Source organism: Mesoplodon bidens (assembly GCF_964165515.1).
Source record: "Mesoplodon bidens genome assembly, chromosome: 17".
In the NCBI taxonomy this organism is placed as follows: Eukaryota; Metazoa; Chordata; class Mammalia; order Artiodactyla; family Ziphiidae; genus Mesoplodon; species Mesoplodon bidens.
Window position 1 is genome coordinate 67,667,811 of NC_138174.1, and position 21,055 is coordinate 67,688,865.

The 21,055-nt window shown below is 48.6% G+C and overlaps 1 protein-coding gene across 10 annotated transcripts in view; it reads right to left on the reverse strand.

The window, feature by feature from the left end:
• Nucleotides 1–415: 415 nt before the first annotated feature.
• Nucleotides 416–21,055, reverse strand: part of GGACT (gamma-glutamylamine cyclotransferase) — a 47,494-nt gene continuing 26,854 nt past the window's right edge. For 2 of the 10 annotated variants that reach the window (XM_081214655.1, XM_081214657.1), the window contains exons 3-6: nt 10,371–10,425; nt 9,288–9,365; nt 2,147–2,487; nt 416–1,557 (exon numbers count right to left, since the gene is read on the reverse strand). In XM_081214655.1, the coding sequence (XP_081070781.1) occupies nt 973–1,557; nt 2,147–2,335 (774 nt within the window). In that variant the 5' untranslated portion in view covers nt 2,336–2,487; nt 9,288–9,365; nt 10,371–10,425 and the 3' untranslated portion in view covers nt 416–972. The other 8 variants (XM_081214662.1, XM_081214656.1, XM_081214660.1 and 5 more) reach the window with 7 other exon arrangements.

Below are 21,055 nucleotides of genomic sequence, written 5' to 3' on the forward strand. Positions count from 1 at the left end.
AATTAGTGTAGGTGCTGTTTGTATTTGGAAGCGAAGCTTTCTGTCAGGCCTGAAGAACAAATGACTAATGCGTTGGTTCTTCTCCAAAAGGCCCGCCCCCAAACGCTGCTCCCTTGTGGGGGGGGGGGGCAGGGACCGTGCCTGCCCTGCGCTCCCGTGAGCTTCCGTCTGAAACGGGGGTGTTCAGCTGCTCTGCCAGCAAGTGGGCGCTTGCTATTTTGCTAGATGAGAATGAAAAGAACCTTCTACCAAATAAGTAGACTCAAAAAGAAGGCCAACAATAGCACCAATACTTTTATATTTGATTTCCCAAAACATCTAGTTTAACTTTAAATGATCTTTAATACATAATCTCTGTAATAAGCCTGATCTGAAAATTAAGAATGATATTATATATATATTCAGAAGTACTCTAAAAAATACAGCGTGGTTCTTTTTGAGGTTCTTTTATTACATTGAGACGTCTAAAATCAGCTTTAAAAAAATTTCTCAGTGCTACAGGTCAGACAGAACTGATACAGCAGGGCTGTTAAAGTCCAGCTGCCACACACAAGTCTTTATATTCATTTTAAATGTTATCTTCAGACTGAAGCAAAGAAAAACACAAAAAACACCAACATAATAAGAAAAGCATAACATGAGTTTTCAAAATGTCATTTAGGGGAGTTAAAATCCTGAGTTTTTCTCATCCAGTACGTTCAAGCCCATGATGCTGTTTAAGCAGCAAGCAGTAAAGCAGCATCAGCAAGACAGACTTCAGGAAGCAATCTTGTTATTAGTCATGTCAAAATTATTTGGGAAATCGGCTGCCACTGAAGAAGACACTCCCCCCCCCCACCCCGCATAGAGATTTATAAATGTTTGTTTCAAAGGGTGTTCACAGGCTTTTGCATTCAGCGAGTGCGGACCCAGCGAGGCCATCCTCCAACCACCAGGCTCTCGGTCCTCGGGCGGCCGCTCCCCTCGCACTTCTCATCTGCATTCCCGCGGACTATAGCGAAGCCCGTGCTCCCCCTGTGAGTCGTAATCGTCGTGGTACGGGAGGTGGACCCACTCAGGCGGGTAGGTGGCCGTGCTGTACACGAAGCACTGCAGGGTCCCGCCCGCCCCCTCAACAGCGACTGTCACCCGGGTGCGCTGGTACATGTCCGGGCAGCCTTCGAACTCGTCCAGGAAGCGCAGCATCTGCTCGTCCACGGCGTAGACCTCCCCAGCCACTCGGCGCCCCCGGCCCGGCAGGTTCAGCAGCCACGGGATGTTGCGCTGCCCCGCGATCACCAGTGGGTACGGCTCGACCGTGCGACCCCAGCCCCGGAAGGCCGCGCGGCCGTGGGCGCCCTCCAGCAGGACCCCGTGGTTGGGCTGGCCCGTCTTCAGGGTGCCGTACACGAACACGTGGGCCATGCGGCCGGGAGCTGCGAGCGAGCGAGGACGGACGCACAGGTCCCGCGCGGCGGGGAAACGGGCGGCCTCGCCCCGGGCCTCCACTCCCGACCAGGCAGGGTTCCAGGAAGAGCGACTCGTGTCGGATGAGGCAGCCTGTCGTGGCGGCAAGCCCTGTAGAAGCGCGGTTTTGTAGAGCAGTTAGTTTTCAATCTCTTAAGAGGACTTTAAACAGTAAGTATTACAGAAAAGTAAAAATAACGATAAACAAATAGAAACATATATATATATACACGTGTATATCTATATACATGAATAATCACCTGTCATCAGCTACCAAAGAGAAGTCCGGTTTCAGCACTAAATTTACATTCTGGCCCCGGCAAGACGCAGCAAAATGTTAGCTGCACCTTTCTGTGTCCCTTCCTTCTTCAAGGTCCTAGAGGGTGACACGGCCTCCCTGTGACTCAGCCCAGCCACCGACCATGGCTCCAGTGAGAGAGAAGGTAAATATTTACCCCGCTTCCTGGGTCTGGGCCACAGATGATTACATAACCGACCAAAGTGATTTGTGTAAGAGGGACTCAAACAAAAATGGAAACGAAAAGTTAAATGTCTGGGCCCCTCTTCCAAGCCTGGCATCTAGCTGCCCCGCTTGCCCCCAGCCCTTCAGACACCGAGGGACATGGCCCCGGTGTGCCAAGAGGGCTCTGCCGCCAGTCACATGGCCAGGTGGCCCTTGGAAAAGTCACACTTAACTCACAGGACTCGACTTTCTTCCCAGCAAACACGGGCTGGTCTGGGGGTCTGGGCCTCGCCCCACCTCCTCCGGGGAGGATAGGTGGTGCCCACAGGCCATCACAGCCGCCCACTCGGGCCCACCCTTCCTCTCTGCCGCCTCGGTCTCAGCCGCCAGCCTTGAGCAGGACAGAGATGGGATGGGAGCTGTCATTGCAGGGACGGACAGTGGAGGAAGGGCAGGCCGGAGGGGCGGGGCTTGAGCGGCGGCTGCCCAGGTGTGCAGGTCCAGCTGTGAACGAGGAGAGCGCAGGGGCCGAGGGGCCGGGCAGGTGGCAGGCCCACTGCTGCTGGGGGAGGGCGTGCCTGGGAAGATGGAGAGACGGGGGGGGGGGCGCCTAGGGCGGGCGGGAGCCCAGCCAGCCCCACCTTCCCTCCCCCACACTTGCATCCGCCTTCCAGCACGTTCTGGCAATAACAACTCCAGGTTGAAGCGGGATGCATGGCTCCCACCCTCGCCGGGACCGTCCCCCAGAACCCTGGTGGGCCCGCTGCCTGGTCCCTCCGGCCTGTCCCCGTGCAGCCCCGAGGGGCCTGGCCGCACCCTCTCCAGGGCTCGGCCAGTCGGGGCCTGTGGCCATGAGCAATCGCCTCCCTGCCCAGGTGACACCCTCCCTGAGCGGCACCCACCCCAGCCCTCTGGCCTCCGTCACCCTGGTTGGCTCTCTTCGCAGCGCATGTTCTCTAAACCACTGCTTGCCTTGTTCGCTACCAGAACGTGAGAGTGCAGCAAAACCGCCCAGCCCCTCAAGGCCGAGTCTCGGGTCGGTGAGGACTGAGGCCGCACAGCTGGGCCGGGGCCAGACCAGTTGACACTGGAGGTGTCGTCTTTGCTCTCCCGATGGCTGGTGCTCTCATGTCCCCGCCCTTTGATTAGGTTTTAAAGCAACACGTGTCCATAAGGTAAAGTCAAGTAACTTTACAAGGAAAATAAAATCCCTACCCATTCCCACTCGCCTTGAAGAGACCCGTTGAAGCCCCTGAACTGTTGTTGCGTTTGGTATTTGTCTCTACGTTGTTGGTTATACCACTGCTTCCCGATGTTTTAAGTTGTCTGCCTTCCTACCCAAAGCAGGTGAGCACAGCGGTTTAAAGCACGGACTTTAGAACCAACTTCCCTGGGTTGAAATCCTGGCTCTGCCACTTATTAGCTGTGTGGCTTTAGGCAAACAACTTAACCTCTCTGTGCCCCGGCTTCCTGGACTGTCAGAGGAGGCAGACAGCCACCTGCCTGGAGGACTGCTGTGGTGGTGCAGGAGTTGAGGCCTGGGCCGGTCCCGCCCGCTCGGTAAGGCTGCGTCAGATGTTCCTGCTGTAGAGCCTGGCGCCTGCCTCTCGCCCCACATTCCTCCAATAGGCTCACATCACAATTTTTGGTCAAATCCATATTCAGTTCAGCATTAGAACTATGTAGACACTGTTCTCAGATAAGGCACATAGTGTACTATGATTAATTTCCTTTCTTGGACAACTTCTTGTTTTTTTTGGAATTGAAAGTTGCTTCGGCCTTTTTCCCCCCCTTTTTTGCTCCAGTTCCTCTGACAGCCCTCCGGCCTCATGTCTTCTGAAGGCGCCTGAAGAACCCTTCCGGCCCTGACCCCCCGCGGCTTCCATTCCTCCCAGGAGCTGTGGCTCCGGGCGGCCCTCGTGCTCCAGCCTGGTCTGCGGTGCCTCCCACGCTTCTCCCAGAGCCCCGGCCCTGCGTCCCACGGCCCCTTCTTGGTTGACTCCCTCATTTTACTGAAGCTCGTTCTTTCCCCACCTCAATTAACAGGGTAACTAGGTGAGATTTCTCACTGCCTTCTTCCAGAATTTTGAAGGCGTTTCTCCCGTGTCTTCTGGTGCCCCCGTTCATGCTGAGGCGTCCAGGGCCATTGGGACCCACGGCCCTTTGTACGGGACTCAGGTTCTTCTCTGGAGGCTCCTAGGGTCTTCTTTTCGCCCCTGGATTGTGAGGGTCTATGATGAGGAGTCTCCATGTGGGACTGTTTCATTCACTGTGCCAGAAACTTCCATCTGAAGACTCAGTATCGTGGGTCCTAGGAATTTTCTTCCCTCTCCTTCCTTCCTGTTCTCTTTCTGGGTCTCCAGAACTCAGATGTTGCATATCCTGGATTAATCTCCCAATTTTCTTTTTGTAGCCTACTTTATCTCCCAACACTTCTATTATTTTGAAAAATATTTTTGCCACCGTATTTATTTCCAAGATCTTCTCCCTGTTCCCTCATTTCGTTAGCATCCTGTCCTTTCCCAGCATAACCCCATCTCTCCTCATCATGAATCTGGAGGGGTTTTAAGTTTTTATCTTTCCCAGTATTGCCTCTCCTTCTCCTGAATTCCTCTCTTCTCCTTGTTTTATGTTTCTTTAAGAGGTTTTCTTCAAGCGTCTCAGTATCCTTGGCTGGCCTTTCATGTGGAAAGTGGGACACCACGCAGGAAGCTGTGAGTGAGTGGGAGCCTGTCGACTGGCCGGCCTGGCGTGGGGGCTGGATAACGGAATCCACGGGAATGGGGACTCCCCTCCCTGCCCGTCTTTAGGGTGCCCCTCGCCCGCACCCTCGGCTGGGCCTGGGCCTCCCGACACCAGGCTTCCCGCTAAGCCTCTCCGGACAGTAGCCCACCCTTGCCCTGCTGGGCAGAGGGACGGTCGGGGTCTCTGCTCCCCGCTCAGACGGCCGCCGCCTCCTTTTCCACCCCTCACCCCGCCCTCACACACCTACAGGGCGGCAGTGGGAGCTTCCCTGGCGTCCGGGGCGCCGCTGGCGGGCTCCCCAGCAGGGATTTAGGTTTCTGGTGTCTCGAGGCTGCTGAGTCAGCCAGCGCTCGTCTCTCTGTTCTATCTTCCAGAATCTCGTTGCCCTCTCCCATCTGTTGTCTTCATGGGTCACGGGGGGTGGCCTTCGGGGACAGAGCGGGGATAAAGGAGCCTGTTCCTTGCACCACTGCACCACCGGGCCTTCCCTCACGGGGCCCCCGGCTCGGCCACTGTGTCCTTCTGGAGGCTCGACGTGGGACAGGAAGCAGCAGTGCCTCGGGAGCTGCTTGCTTAGACGGGTGGTGAGACGAGTTCTTCACTAGGGTACCGGTGACGGGAGTGTGTCGCCAAGAGAAAGTCAGTAATGTAGCAACTCTGGGGACCAGAGAGGCTGGTGACGGCCAGTTTACACTCCCACCTACAGTGCACAAGGGTTCCAGTTTCTCCACATCCTCACTGCTACTTGTTATTTCCTCCCTTCTCTCTTTTTTTTTTATGGCCATCCTAAAGGGTGTGGGGTGGTATTTCACTGTGGCGTTTTAAAAAATTTTTTTTTATTGGAGTATATAGTTGATTTACAATGTGTGTTTCAGGTGTACAGCAAAGTGATTCAGTTATACATATTCATATATTCTTTCTTTTTCAGATTCTTTTCCCATATAGGTTATTACAGAATACTGAGGAGAGTTCCCTGTGCTATATACAGTAGGTCCTTGTTGGTTATCTATTTTATATATAGTAGTGTGTGTATGTTAATCCCAAACTCCTAATTTATACCCCCCAACCCGTTTCCCCTTTGGTAACCATAATGTTTTTGAAATCTGTGAGTCTGTTTCTGTTTTGTAAATAAGTTCATTTGTATCCTTTTTTTAAATGAGAGTCCACATGAGCGATATTATATATGTCTTTCTCTTTCTGATTTACTTCACTTAGTATGATCTTGGTCCATCCATGTTGCTGCAAATGGCATTATTTTATTCTTTTTTTTATGGCTGAGTAATATTGCATTGTATATACACACCACATCCTCTTTATCCACTCCTCTGTCGATGGACATGTAGGTTGCTTTCATGTCTTGGCTATTGTAAATAGTGCTGCAGTGAACATTGGGGTGCGTGTATCTTTTCGAATTATGGTTTTCTTTGGATATATGCCCAGGAGTGGGATTGCTGGATCATATGGTAGTACTGTTAGCTTTTAAGGAACCTCCATACTGTTCTCCATAGTGGTTGTACCAATTTACATTCCTGCCAACAGTGTAAGGGGGTTCCCGTTTCTCCACACCCTCTCCAGCATTTATTATTTGTAGACTTTTTGATGACGGCCATTCTGACCTGTGTGAGGTGACACCTCATGATAGTTTTGATTTGCATTTTCTCTAATGATTACCGACGCTGAGCATCGTTTCATGTGCTTTTTGGCCACGTGTATGTCTCCTTTGGAGAAGTGTCTATTTAGGTCTTCTGCCCATTTTTTGATCGGGTTGTTTTTTTTGAGATTGAGCTGCATGAGATGTTTGTATATTTTGGAGATTAATTCCCTCGTTGGTCACTTCATTTGCAAATATTTTCTCCCATGCTGTGGGTTGTCTTTTCATTTTGTTTCATTGTGAGTCTTAATTTGCATTTCTGTAGTGATTAGTGATGTTGAACATCTTTTCATGTTGGCCATTGTGTATCTTCTTTGGAGAAATGTCTCTTTAAGTCCTTTGCCTGTTTTTTCTTTTGTTGTTGTTGTTTTTTAATTTATTTTGGTTGTGCTGGGTTTTAGTTGTAGCAGGCGGGGCTCCTTAGTTGCGGCTCGCTGGCTCCTTAGTTGTGGCATGCATGTGGGATCTAGTTCCCTGACCAGGGCTAGAACCCATGTCCCCTGCATTGGGAGGAGGGTTCTTAAACACTGCGCCACCAGGGAAGCCCCATTGCCTGTTTTTTAATCAGATTTTTTTTCTTTGTTGAGTTACTGCAGTTCTCTGTATCTTCTGGATATTAACCTCTTATTAGATATATGATTTGCAAATATTTTCTCCCATTTCATAGGTTGAGGTCGCCTTTTTACTCTGCTGATGGTGTTTTTTGCTGCACAGAAGTTTTAAATTTTGATGTCACCCAATTTTTACTTTTATTGCCTGTCATTCTGGTGTCATATCCAAGAAACCCTTGCCAAGCCCAGTGTCATGAAGCTTTTGCCCTGTGTCTTCTCCTAAGAGTTTTATAGTTTTAGCTCTTATGTTGAGCACTTTTATCCATGTTGAGTTAATCTTTGTATACAGTGTAAAGTAAGGCCCCAACTTCATTCTTTTGCATATAAATATCTAGTTTTCCAATTGTTGAAAAGAACGTCTGTTCCCTGTTGGTCTTTCCACCTTTTTCAAAAATCATTTGACCATATATCTAAGGATTTATTTCTGGGTTATTTCTACATTCTCTATTGTGTTCAATTGATCTACATATCTGTCTGAATGTCAATATCATGCTGTTTTGATTGCTGTAGGATTGCTGTAGCTTTGCAGTATGTTTTGAAATCAGGACATATGAGATCTCCAGCTTTATTGTTTTTTTTTTTTCCTCAAGATTGCTTTGCTCACTTGGGGTCCCTTGAAATTCCATATGAATTTCAGGATAGGTTTTTTTTTTTTTTTTTTCTTTCCCTGAAAGAAAAACACTATTGGGAATTTTGACAAGAATAGCATTAAATCTGTTTAGGTGGTACTGACATCTTAACAATATTAAGTCTTCCAATCCATGAAGAGGTCTTTCTATTTAATTTCTTTCAACAGTGTTTTGTAGTTTTCAGTGTACAAGTCTTTCATCTCCTTGGTTAAGTTTCCTAAGTATTTTATTCTTTTTGATGTTACTGTAAGTAGAATTGTTTAAAATTTTTTTTTGGATTGTTCATCATTAATGTATTGAAATGCAACTGATTTTTGTACACTGATTTTGTACCCTGCAACTTTGCTGAATTCATTTACTAGTTTTAATAGTTTTCCTATAGAAATGTTAGGATTTTCTACATAAGATCATGTGAACAGACAGAATCCTACTTCTTCCTTTCCAATTTGGATGTATTTTATTACTTTTTCTTGCCTGATTATCCATGTATAACTTTTATCACTATATTGGATAAAAGTGGTAAAAGCAAACATCCCTATCTATAAAAAGCTTTTTCACCATTAAGTGTGATGTTAGCTATGGGCTTGTCATATACAGCCTTTATTAGGCTGAGGTAATTTCCTTCTATTCCTAGTTTAAGTGTTTTTACCATGAAGTGGTGTTGAATCTTGTCAGATGATTTTCTGTATCAATTGAGATAGTTTTTTTTTTTTCCTTCATTCTGTTAAAGTAGTGTATAATATTGACTGGTTTTCATATGTTGAACCATCCTTGCATTCCAAGAATAAATCCCCCTTGGTCATGATATAATCCTTTTAATGTGTTATTGAATTCTCTTTGCTAGTATTTTGTTTAGAATTTTTGCATCAATCTTCATCAGAGATATTAGTCTGTACTTTTCTTATAGTGTCTTCTGGCTTCAGTTATCAGGGTTGTGCTGGCCTCATTGAATGAGTTTGGAAGTGTTCCTTCCTTTTAAATTTTTGGGAAGAGTTTGAGGAGAACTCATGTTGATTCTCTTTACATGTTTGGTAGACTTCACCAGTGAAGCCATCTTGTTCTGGAATTTTCATTGTGGAGAGACTTTTGATTACTGAGTCAATCTTCTTACTAGTTATAGGTCTGTTCAGATTTTCTATTTCATCATGATTCAGTCTTAGTAAGGTGTGTGTTTCTAGGAATTTATCCATTTCATTTAGGTTACCAATTTGTTGCCATACAGTTGTTCACAGTATTCTCTTATTACAGTCCTTTATATTTTTGTAAAATGGGTTTTAATGTTCTTGCTTTCATTTTTTGATTTTAGTTATTTGCATCTTCTTTTTCTTAGTTAATCTAGCTAAAAAAGTTTGTTGCTCTTAAGAAAATCAACTCTTGCTTTCATTGATTTTTCTCTATTCATCTCTGTTCTCATCTGTATTATTTCCTTCCTCTGCTAGCTTTGGGTTTCGTTTTTCTTTTTCGAGTTCCTTATCGCCCTATACTCCTGTTCCTTGTACGTCATGTTCAGCTGATTTCCAAGGGCTGCTGTGAAGGTCACAGCCATCAGAACATGTGAAAAGACTATTGCATTGGCCAGATCCGCTCAGACCACAGCCAGGGCTAACTCAAAATATGCCTGTGATTCACTCAGGCCAGAAACGAACACACTGGGCCCCTCCTGACACACAACACCTCTGGGCCAGGCTACGAGAGGGTAGCACTGGCACTGCAGAAGGGAATGCTACCTCTGAGGCTCATACATTACAGTCTGTCTGCCACCCCATTCTCCTCCTGCCATGTAGTAGTTCCTTCCACGGCAATGGGTTATGGTTGGAGTCCTGAATAAAATGCAAGTACTTGATTAAATAAATAATGGCTAGAAACAGCTGTAGGTGAGCCATCTGGGCTTTTCCAGAGCAACTTGAAGAGTGCCCATCAGGAGCAGTTGCATCTCTGCTTTAATGTGAAGTAGATGCTCCCAGGTAGGCCTGTTCTAGGACACTGATGGTCAGGTCAGGCCAGCCCCTGCAGGGAACATCATTGGGCCAGATGGCCATTAAGGGGCACAATGCACACACAGTAAGTGTAAAGGAGGACACTGTGGTACAATGACAGGCCTGAATCAAATTCCCACCTCCACCACCTAACAAACAACTGTGGGTCTCTGGGAAAGTTATTTAAAAACTCTCTGAACTTCTATGCCTGTTCTTTAAAACTGCATTCATCCTGTCTCCCTAAGAGCTAATCACTACTGACTGCCAACTGTGGGCCAGGCCTCAGGACCCGATGAAGGTTAATTAATTCCCTTTTCCCCTTGACCCTGTTCCCGCCTAAGTTCTCCACCCCAACGCCTTCCTTTATAAAGATCTTATATATCTACTAGCTTATATTCTTCTCAAGGAAGCCCCTTATAAATAAAACAAAAAAGAATATTCTACATAGTAAATGGGAGAGGGAATCAAGCCATATCAAGCATTAGTTGTGGCCTTAATTTTTCAGAGCCAAAGCAAATACCTGGGAAGGTGATTGATATTACATAGAAATGATCATGGTTAAGCCACAGGGTGTGGATTCCAACTCTGTAGAAAATCAGTTCAGTAACTTTCTTCCACAGACGATGATAGCTTATTTCCATTAAAAAAAAACAAACAGACCTGGCAATAAAAATTTAAACTTTTCTAGGAAATAATGTAGCCTCACAGAATGATGAAATTATAGTTTTCTACATTTTATCTACTGAATTTTATCCTTTATAATATTAGTTTGAGAATACTACTTATGTAATAAAAAAGAAAACTAATAATCTGCATTTCTGGCTCCTTTCACAAGAAAAACATCATTACCTTTCTGATTGTGTTTTGAACAACAAACACAGATCCTTCAGGAAGAGCCTCATCCCTGTGGGGACTGAGAAAGGATCAGAGTTAAGCACTGAAACAAGCAATTAATTCCCATTAGAGGATTAAGGCACTCATGTTCACTTTGAGTCAGAAAAATGAATTGTGAATAAAATCATGTACAACCAAGAGGTTACTTGTCAAAGTTAATAAATTAGAGAACTGAAGGGCAAAGTGGAAAGCACAGAAGTTGAGTGGCCACATGAGCACCGGCGAGGAAACTGGTTTTTGTATTCAAAACTGGGTTTTGAATTCACTGGACAAGATCCACCGTCTCAAGATGCCATAGCAACGTGGGACGGGGTGGGGGGTACAGTTTCTGCCACATGGTGCTGCCTTTAATAGGTGCATTCCATGAAGAGAAGCCTAAAGGTGTTTCCACCCTATTATGTCACCCCCCCATGCATAGATTTCCCTATAATATCTTATCATTAATAAAAGACTATGGAAGAGACATACAAGATATATTAACATTCAACTTGATGCATTTTACTTTTGGGTTTTAGAACTGATTCTAAATGAACTCAAGCAATGCCTTTGCAAGCAACTTTCCTGATTGGGAGGCCCTGCTGTGATCAGGACTTAGTCACCCTCCCCTTGGGAGTCTTAAAGCCCAAAAGGTGAACCCTTGTCTCAAACCCAACTAGTTAGGAATAATGTGGACATCCAGGGGTCAGCCCAGAGGTGGAAGAGGCTCAGAGAGAGTCTCAAAAAGTTTTATTTCAGCAAAATTTGGTTAGTTTAACATTGTCAATATTTAAGAAAACAAAAACACTCATGGAAATGTCCATCTGGCCTGGCACTGCTTGAAATGCCTCTGTCACTTATTCAGCAGTTTTCTTACTGAAACACAGTCCATCTAGAGTTTCATATTTCATCGCTGAAGCAGAAATTGAAAGTCATTATGAGTCCTTCGCATAATTATTGGGGTTTTCCTGCTTAATATTTTTTCTTAGCCACCTGGTGGCAAGAGTGTAAAAGGCAGGACTTCATTTCAGAGTTTAATCTGCTGGTTTACAAATTAACTACTGCACACACTGGGGCCATATTTAGAAACACACACACATACCAGCTGCCAGAGGATTTAAATGGACACCAGCTTCTAACGTGAAAACAACCTTTAAAAATGAAAAAAGGTGTCTCCACAAAAATATTCATCCTGTATTAATATTTAATGACAGGAGGAAATGCTAGACAGCTGGAAATGATGACATACAGATTTTACTGTTTTCTCTAAGTGATAAATCCTTAAGCCGTGAACACTGCCTGCCTGCTGTAGAGGCCAGACTGTGCTAGAAAAGACAGGTGAAACGACGGCTTCGGTCGCACCAAGTTACGGCTCTGCCGCTCGCCCCTGGCTGGACGCCCAGCGGCCCCGCATCTCTGCCTCCCCGCCTGCCTGCTGTATGAGTAGCTTTTCTTGTCCACCATCGTGTGTCAAAGTTGGCTCCCACCAAACCCGTGACGGCCCCTGTCACAGCGAGGACCAGCTTCAGCGAAGCCACGCGCTGCCCCGGACCTCGTGTGGCCAGGGGCCCGGGCACGGCTTCAGCAGGTGTTACTCAGGGCCGCCGAACGTCGGTAAAGGCACGTGTGATGTGTGCTCGTTTCTCCTTGTATAGGAACCGCCCTCCCTTCCTACTGTAACGTTCCTGTCCCCGGAGAGACGACTCAGTGTCTGCTATAGTTACACGGTCATTCTTCAGAGGTTTCTAGGGCTGTAGGAAAAGGGTGAAAAAACAAGCCGCCTCGACCTCTGCCCTGGAGCTCGGTCAGCCTCTCACGGGCCGGGCGCTGCCAGGGAGGCCGCGCGTCCTGCGGCCGCTTTGATGCTCCCCCCTCGCCCCCTCACACTGCCTTCTTTGCAGCGGCCGCCAGGGCTTCCTGCCCGCCGCCCCGCTGGGGACCCCAGAAACGTGTATGGCAGGACACCCTCCTGACGTGAGCCCAGCGGCCCGGGCGACGCAGTGCCTCTGAAATCCAGAGGCTGGGTTCACACTCGCAGTCCCCCCAGACTCCGAACCTTCGCAGGTCCGTGATGACAAGCGGCGCGTCCCGGTCCTGATGCCCCACGGGGCCTCCGAGTGCTGCCTGGCAACCGTCCCGCGGGCTTTTACGCTTTGCCCACGCCAGAAATTCTTTGAAGAAAAAGAAAACTTTTAATGCCACACCATTTTAAAGGCCACTGTGTTGACATCTCGTAAATATACAGTGACCACAAGGGAGATGTGATGGCCGGCCGCCGCCAGGCGCACCCTGAGGCCCGTCAGGAGCAGCTGGACAGGCCCGGCGCCGCCGGGAAAGGGCCGCAGGGGACGGTGGGATGCGGAGCGGGCGGCTAGAGCGGAGGCGCTGCCCGCGGCGGGCTCCCAGGACTCGCCACCGCTCGTGTCCTGGCGAGTCGGACCCCCGGCGCAGTCGTCATCACCAAGAGCCCACCTGCCCGGTGGGCGTGGCTTCAGGCTCAGAGGGGAAAATTTGAATAATACCACCCCCAGGACTGAGGGCATTTTTACCGTGTTAGATGCTAGATGCTTCGCTTATGCTAACACTCAAAGCAAGATCGCCTCACTCCCCACCGCTGTCCACTTTACAGACGGGGAAACTAGGAGATGAGACGATGTACATAGATGGCCAGGCTGAAGACCTGCCTTCACGCAGGGGCTCCGCCGGCTCCAGGAGGAGGTGTCCTCGCCTGCCTCCTGCGCAGACGCAGAACAGGAACAACTCCCAGCCCCCAAAGGGCTCCCGGCAGCCATGGCCCGGGAACGCCCCCCACCAGGTTCCATTTTCATCCTCGTCCCTAAGGTGCCCGCAGGTGTTCCGCAGGCGCGGAGCACACAACAGGGTAGCCTGCCCGGGGAATGAGCACCCAGAAGCGGCCCCCATCCCAGGACGGTTAGCAATCGTATCTGGACGTGTGTTGCGTAAGTGATGAGGGCACGAGCGCCTACTCGCCAGCAGAGGAGGTCCGTGCAGCCCCAGCGGCTCACCGTGTTCCCCACGACCCAGGAGCACCGGATCCCGGCGGACCCACGACCGGTGGGATCAGCAAGACTCCGAGTGAGGCCGAGGCGCGAGCGACATCGACGCCTGGCGCAGCCGGGAGAGGCCACCTTTCCATTCCAAGCAGAACCGGCTCCGAACGCAGGAAAGACGCAACAACCGCGTTCATAGAAACACCAGCAGGCCAGAAACTCTACCCTCTCCTTCCTTCCTTGGGTGCCTCTCCCAACAGGCCAGCCACACACACGAGACACATATGGGGGGCAAGGGCGACCCGCAGAGCCCCCGGGTTCCCGTCCTCAGTCTCCGCTCCAGCACCAGGCGCCGAAGGCAGACAGCGTTGGTAGATTTGGCACGTGTCAAGAAGGGAAATCAATACAGTTGAGGCAGTTTTGAGCAGAGCTTCCAGTTCTGGTAAGAATAAAGTACATAGGCGTGCACAAGTTACAAAATACTGTCATACATGTGAGTTCAGTGTTCCTATGTTTGCATTTAAACTTAAAACTGAAGTTGCGCAACATAAATGAAAAACTCAAGGCTGAGAATGTAGTATAACAATAAATAATAAAATAATATATAATTAAATAAAAGATTAATAATAAATAAGTAATAATAATAAATAATAAAATAGCAACTGAAAAACACCGTGACAAGTCAAGAGAGACTGAAGAAAGGAAAAGGCTGCCTATTTTAGGAACTTCAACAGTACCTTCTCGTGCCTTCTGAACAAGGGACCCCGCATTTTCATTTTGCACTTTGTCTTGCCTGGAATCATTCTTTCTAAACTGTTTCTTGGAACCACAAAGCTCCTCAAGGGTGGGGGGCCTAAACTGCATTTCACGTCTTCCACGTCAGCCAGCACAGTTCAGTGCATGCAGTAGCCACTTAATAAATACTTGCTGCAGTAAACCAAGGGATTTCCCTCTCAGTCCAGATTCCCAAAGAGGTCCTGCAGGCCTTCAGCCTGTTTGGAATCTCTCAATTTCTCTGTCACAAAAACCACAGGTTCAGATTACTGCTCAGGGTGCAAATCGATGGACGTCACATTCAGTCCTGTGGCTCCACCAGCACTTCCTTCAGACGCCCAGACACGGATGCAAGGGCCAGGGAGGGTGAAGTGCTCTGGACTCGGACTATGACTCAGGGCCAGGCACTGCCTCCCAGCCTTCCGGGGAGCAGGGCAGCTGTAAACATCCATGCCCGGCAAAAGGCCATCATCCAGAACCTGCAAAACCAACCTCTAGGGACAGTGCTCAGACCAGCCAGTGTGGGGTCGGGGGGTTCCTTATCTCTATTAGGGCAGTAGTTCCATGGGCGTACACATTTGTCAGAATCATCCATCTGTACTTCATGTGAGTTTTCTTTTTTTTTTTTTTTGCGGTACGCGGGCCTCCCACTGCCGCGGCCTCTCCCGTTGCAGAGCACAGGCTCCGGACGCACAGGCCCAGCGGCCATGGCTCACGGGCCCAGCTGCTCCGCGGCATGCGGGATCCTCCCAGACCGGGGCACAAACCCGCGTCCCCTGCATCGGCAGGCGGACTCTCAACCACTGCGCCACCAGGGAAGCCCATGTGAGTTTTCTTGTGTGTAAATCACACATCAAAGAAAGTTGAGCTAAAAAAAGATTAAATGGGATCACGGAAAGAAGGCAATCCGTAGGCTACTCACTCCGTAATTATTACCAGTTTACATTTTTATCTGAGTTCAACACACTTCACAATCCCTCATCAGCAGCAAAAACTTAGTATCTTTCATTTCGATTTCCACCATCATCTGAGTGTTTCCAAAGTATTTCTAGAACAGCTTTGTAGTGGCCTCCCTTAAACTCAGTTATTGTCTGGAACCCAACATACAATGAAGCAAGACAGACTTCTCTGTGACTGTTACCTGGGTTCCTAGGTGTGGCCCAGGATGCAGGGGCCTCCAAGGGGCGGGGAATGGGATTAAGATCGGGCCTCGCCAGCTGTCATTAGCCACCCAGAGCCCGTCTGCACTGGCTGCTGACCAAGCAGAGACTTCCCACAGTTGCCGCCTAGGAAATGCAGCAAGTGCTTTGCCTTTTAGAATATTTTTTGCAGGCCAGCTAGAGGAGCAGCTTTTAACTTGCTTGCTGGCAGTTGCTCAAAGCATGTTTATTCTGCCTGGAGCAAGTCAACGGGGAAGAGCCAGGAGTCTAGGTCTGCCCCCAGCCCCACCCCTCTGCAGGGCACCGGAAGGGCCAGCAGGTCTGGGTGAAGGCAGGTAACTCCCACCCTACGTTGTATGCCCCCCAAAGATCTTTCTTTTTCCTCTTGAAGACAACTCAGGCAGAAAGCAGTGGAGGGAACGGGAATGACTACCCATTAGTGGACAATTTAAAAGGTTTTGTCTTTCAGAAACATTTTAAGACTGAAATGTGTAACTTAAAATGAGTTTTATTTGACTCTTTTGCTTTCTTAGGAGAGAAGTGGGAGTTTGGGAACGCAACGTTAAGTTAGAAGCAGCACAGAAGAACAATTAGAAAATATCACACAAAGCCATTCCCTCCTAGGCCGTTGGCTAACAAAATGTCCTAGAAAGAAGAGAAATACACCCATTTCAACAACTCCTAGATAACCATTTTAGAAGTCAGGCCTACCCGAAAGTGAATAAACTAGTTACAAATGCAGGTGAGGCCCCGGCTAGGCTAGGCCCCCTGTAGTTAATGTAATATTCCATAGCTTTGGAGGAACAAGAGGGATCGAAGGTCAAGGCCAGGCCACTGCCCACCTCGCAGGGGCCTGCCTCACCCAGGCCAAGGGGGCAAGGCCACAGCAGGCGGTGGGAGATGTGGGCAACAGGAGCTCGGCTCCCGTCGAGAGCCTTCCGGGGGCCAACGCCGCGGGACAGAATGAATGAGTTGGGAAGGCTCTGGCAGATGACTGCCAAGTACGACTGCAAGACGTCAAACCCCAAACCCCGGGACAGCACCTCCACTACAAAGGGAACCCCGAGCACTGCTCAGAAACCACCAGCACAGCGGCCCCAGCTGGTCGGCACTGCCGGCCCCAGCAAATCAGGAACAACCCGAACTCCGTTTCCAGGGGCTCTGGAGTCCAGGACTCAATGCTTGCAGTAGCGATAACAGATTCACCTTCAGAATTACCTTTTGCTAAGATTACTATTAAAAACCAGCTTAAGTTCTCTAACAAGATGTTGGCTACCTAGAGGCAGTCAGGTGGCCAAGAGGAGTGCGAACCTAGAAAAGTCAACGTCTTCCTCAGAGCGCCCGGAAGAGGAACCACTCCCAACACACACATAACTCCAGTTTTAAAGACTTTTTTTAAAAAGAAGCCTTTTAAAAAATGAAAACACAGAACTCAAAATTAAGCCTGATGGGTTTTTTGATTAATTAAGTGTTCCCAAAGCATTCAAATCCTTTCAGTGCTTTTCTAACCCAAGTAAAATTCAACTAAAACAGCTGAGAGAGAAGTTAAAACTCTGAATTACAAGTAAAAAGGGAGTAAGGGAGGAACTTAAGGGCATGTTGCTGAACATGCTTTTATTTTTTATTTTTCTAACATCTTTATTGGAGTATAATTGCTTTACAGTGGTGTGTTAGTTTCTGCTGTAGAATACAGTGAATCAGCTATACATATACATATGTTCCCATATCTCCTTCCTCTTGCATCTCCCTCCCTCCCACCTTCCCTATCCCATCCCTCTGGGTGGTCACAAAGCACCGAGCTGGTCTCCCTGTGCTATGAGGCTGCTTCCCACTAGCTATCTATTTTACATTTGGTAGTGTATGTGTGTCCATGCCTCTCTCTCACTTCGTCCCAGCTTACCCTTCCCCCTCTCTGTGTCCTCAAGTCCATTCTCTACAACTGCATCTTTATTCCTGTCCTGCCCTTAGGTTCTTCAGAACCTTTTTTTTTTCTAGATTCCATATATATGTGTTAGCATATGGTATTTGTTTTTCTCTTTCTGACTTCACTCTGTATGACAGACTCTAGGTCCATCCACCTCACTACAAATAACTCAATTTCACTTCTTTTTATGGCTGAGTAATATTCCATTTGAACATGCTTTTAAATACTTTACATAAAGTGGATCCATTTACTCACATTCCCATGAGTCCTGAACACGCAGCTGGTCACTGCTCGCTGACGGAAGTCAGAATACTTTGAGTCCAAAATTCCCAGAAAAATATATTTTGTTGGAGTGACTGGGGCTTTGAAGGAACTAGATGTGCTAAACCAAGTGAATCCAACCCTCTTAGAAACTATATCCCCACCCAAACAAGCAAAGCAAAACCCTACCTTAAAAGCTACTGGGACCGGCTGGAGGCCGACACCAGCCTTCCCCGGTTTCACACACCTCGGCCTCTGGTGTTTGGGGGTGGATCCCAGGACCCGAAATATTACTAAAAAGCCCAATTTGGTCTATACTTGGCTTCTGAAAAGCACTTAAAAGACAACACGCGGTCCACTCCTAGGAGAGCAAAATCAGTTAAAATGTAAAAATCCCTTGTTAGCGCTCTGTGGTCATCAGAGAAGAGACGCTGCTACATTCAGTTTAATCACTTTTTCAAACTTGTTTCAAAAACAACAGAACTGTTCTTCATCATGGGGATTTTCCTTTTTTTTAAATTAAGTTTACAGTGTTCTTTCGATCATAATAAAGAGAAGAACTCAGGGAACCTCCACTAGGCTTATTCAGCCATTTTCCTAATCGAATAGCCCGAGCATTTTAGTTACCAAACAACTTCCTTATATAAAAGCAAACAAAGCAGGCTTCCCTGGTGGTGCAGTGGTTAAGCATCCACCTGCCAATGCAGGGGACACAGGTTCGAGCCCTGGTCCGGGAAGATCCCACATGCCACAGAGCAAGTAAGCCCGTGCACCACAACTACTGAGCCTGCACTCTAGAGCCCGCGAGCCACAACTGCTGAGCCCACGTGCCACAACTACTGAAACCCACGCACCTAGAGCCTGTGCTCCACAACAAGAGAAGCCAGTGCAATGAGAAGCCCGCGCACCACAATGAAGAGTAGCCCCCGCTCGTCACAACTAGAGAAAGCCCGCATGCAGCAACAAAGACCCAATGCAGCCAAAAGTAAATAAATAAAAATAGTTTCCTAAAAAAAAAAAAGGCAATGTCAGCCAAGGGCAAGAAAATCAGCGCTCTCATCTGTCGTGGGTCCAGCCAGTGGTCAGTGGGATGAGCTGTATATTCTTCCCCTCCTGTGCTGGTATTACTAGATTTCCCTGGTATCTCAGGAATTCCTCCCAAAAGAGGAAAAAAGCAATTCCCCCCAGAGGGCCATGCTTCACAAAACTGTCTAAGGGCTATCAAAGTCCTAGTTGAAGCCCCTAAAAACAATGCACTCTCTGCCGGTCCTCTGAATGGGCCCCTAAGAACCAGGACCCGGGCTCTGCTGTCCAGTGTGGACCTGGTGCAGAGGCAGCGGGGAGCTAATCCTTCAAAATCCACGTAAACTGTTTCAGTACAATAATGATTTCAATTATTTTTGAGTTAAGGAATTTCTCTCTCCCCTCCTGCTCACCCATCTTGGACTAAAGACAATTCTCCAGAGCACTGGCCCCTAACTCACAGGGACCACACTGCCCAGGGGGCTACATCTCCTCCCCAGGTGCTAGCACCCAAGAGGAAAGGAGATGTTTCCCGGCCCAGTGTCCCCCTGGGGGCCTGAGACCGAGCTCTGCAGCCGCATGGCCGCCTCCCCCCGCAGCTGAGGGGCCCTGTCCTCCTATCCGCTCTCTACTCGAGCTGCAGGCTGAACCGTCCTCTCCTCCACGAAAAGGAGAGGTGCCGGTGCAATCCAGCTCCGCCCAGATCTTCAGGGAAGACACAGCCCAGCAGAAACTGGCTGAAGCGCAGTTTGTTACTTTCACCTATTGCCCTGGGAGAAGGGAAGAGACTTTGTCGTTACGGGGACTGTCCACGGATCTCCGAGAACTCGCCAATCCTCTAGCAGCCCCACAAGGTACATATTATTGTCCCATTTCACACGTAGAAACTGCAGCTCAGAAGAGTTATTTAACCAGAACAGCACAGCTGTTAAACGGAAGGGCCTGGATTTCAGGTCAAGGCTTAATGCCAAATCTCTACAACTCCTCCCAGTACACGCTGCGGTCAACCAGGAGAAGCACACGCTGCTGCCGTTTCTTAGAGGCAGAAGTACTGAAGCTCTCATGGGTGTCCATAGCAAACGACGGCTGTGAAATGTGAAAGACGATCAACTGCGTGGTGACTCCCCACCTGTCACTCCTGGGGAGGGGCTGGGCTTGAAGCCCTGCTCTTTTCAGCTTGCAGACCAGAGCCAGGTTTAAAGTTTTCGTAAGGCAAGGAGTGATCCACCGGCCGCCAAGTTCTGTTACTGTCACCTGCCCAGCGTTCAGGACTTCCAGGCTAGTCGAAGGTTATTCATTCACCCACTCATTCAGTAGCTGCTGAGCAACTGCTTGGGCCAGGCCTTGTGCTAAGCGCCAGGAACACGATGATCAACGAAACAGCCCTTGTCTTTAAGGAGCCGCAGCCTGAGGAGGCAGATACACTAAAAGATGATTATAAGACAAACTGTGGGCAGGGGGTGGGGGAGGAGGGAGGAGACATGTACGGGGAAGCAGGCAGCGCATGTCCTGAAGGAGAGCATTGCCTGAAGAGCAGAGGCTGCCAGGAGATACAGGCAACAGGCAGGCACGGGTCGGGGTGGTGTGAGTCGCGGGGACAGCTGGGCACCCCTGGGGCCCGGGAGCACTGGAGAAGGGGCCAAGGAGGGAGGCTGGGGCTCCGGATTTCACTCCACGTGATGGGGGTAATGACGGGCAGCAGGCAAGCCTGGGAAGTGACCGGGCAGGATTCTGTGTTTTAAACAATGATCTAGTGCCACCGCAGTGGGAGACCATTCGGCGGCATCTGTAGAAGCTAAGCCTCTGCGGACCCAGCCGCCCGGCAGCTCCACTCCAGGCAGAGGCGCCGCAGAAAGGCGGACGCACGTTCACCAGAAAGACACGAGAATATTCCGGTCAGCACCATTTAGAATGGCCCAAAACCAGACACCACCTAAATGTCCCTCAACAGTAAAGTGGGCTAATGAACAGCGGTAAACTGAGAAAAATGCTACAGCAATGAGAACGGACAAGGCTGTTCTGTGTAACACGCATAAACCTCAAAGCAATGCTGAGTGAGAGGCAGACAAAAACAGCACATACTGAGTGATTATACATTTACTTTAAAAAAAAAATGAATGAGTTCATTCATTTTTTTGGCTGCACCGTGAGGCTCGCGGGAATCTTAGTTCCCTGACCAGGGATTGAACCCAGGCCCGTGGCAGTGAAACCGCCAAGTCCTAACCACTGGACTGCCAGGGAACTCCCATGATTGTATTTACACAGAGGTAAATCACAGCCCGACTAATCTCTGCTGCTGGGTGTCAGGACAGAGGTTACCGCTAGGAGGAAAGCGATGCCTGGAAGGTCATGAGGACACCTGATCTAGGGGCTGGGTGCATGGGTGTGCTCCAATTATGAAAATCCATCAGGCTATCTGATTTCTACACTTCTCTGACGTGTGTTATGCTTTCATAAAATATTACATTACATTTAAAGAACACATACAGTAACAGAGTAGAGAACAGATTT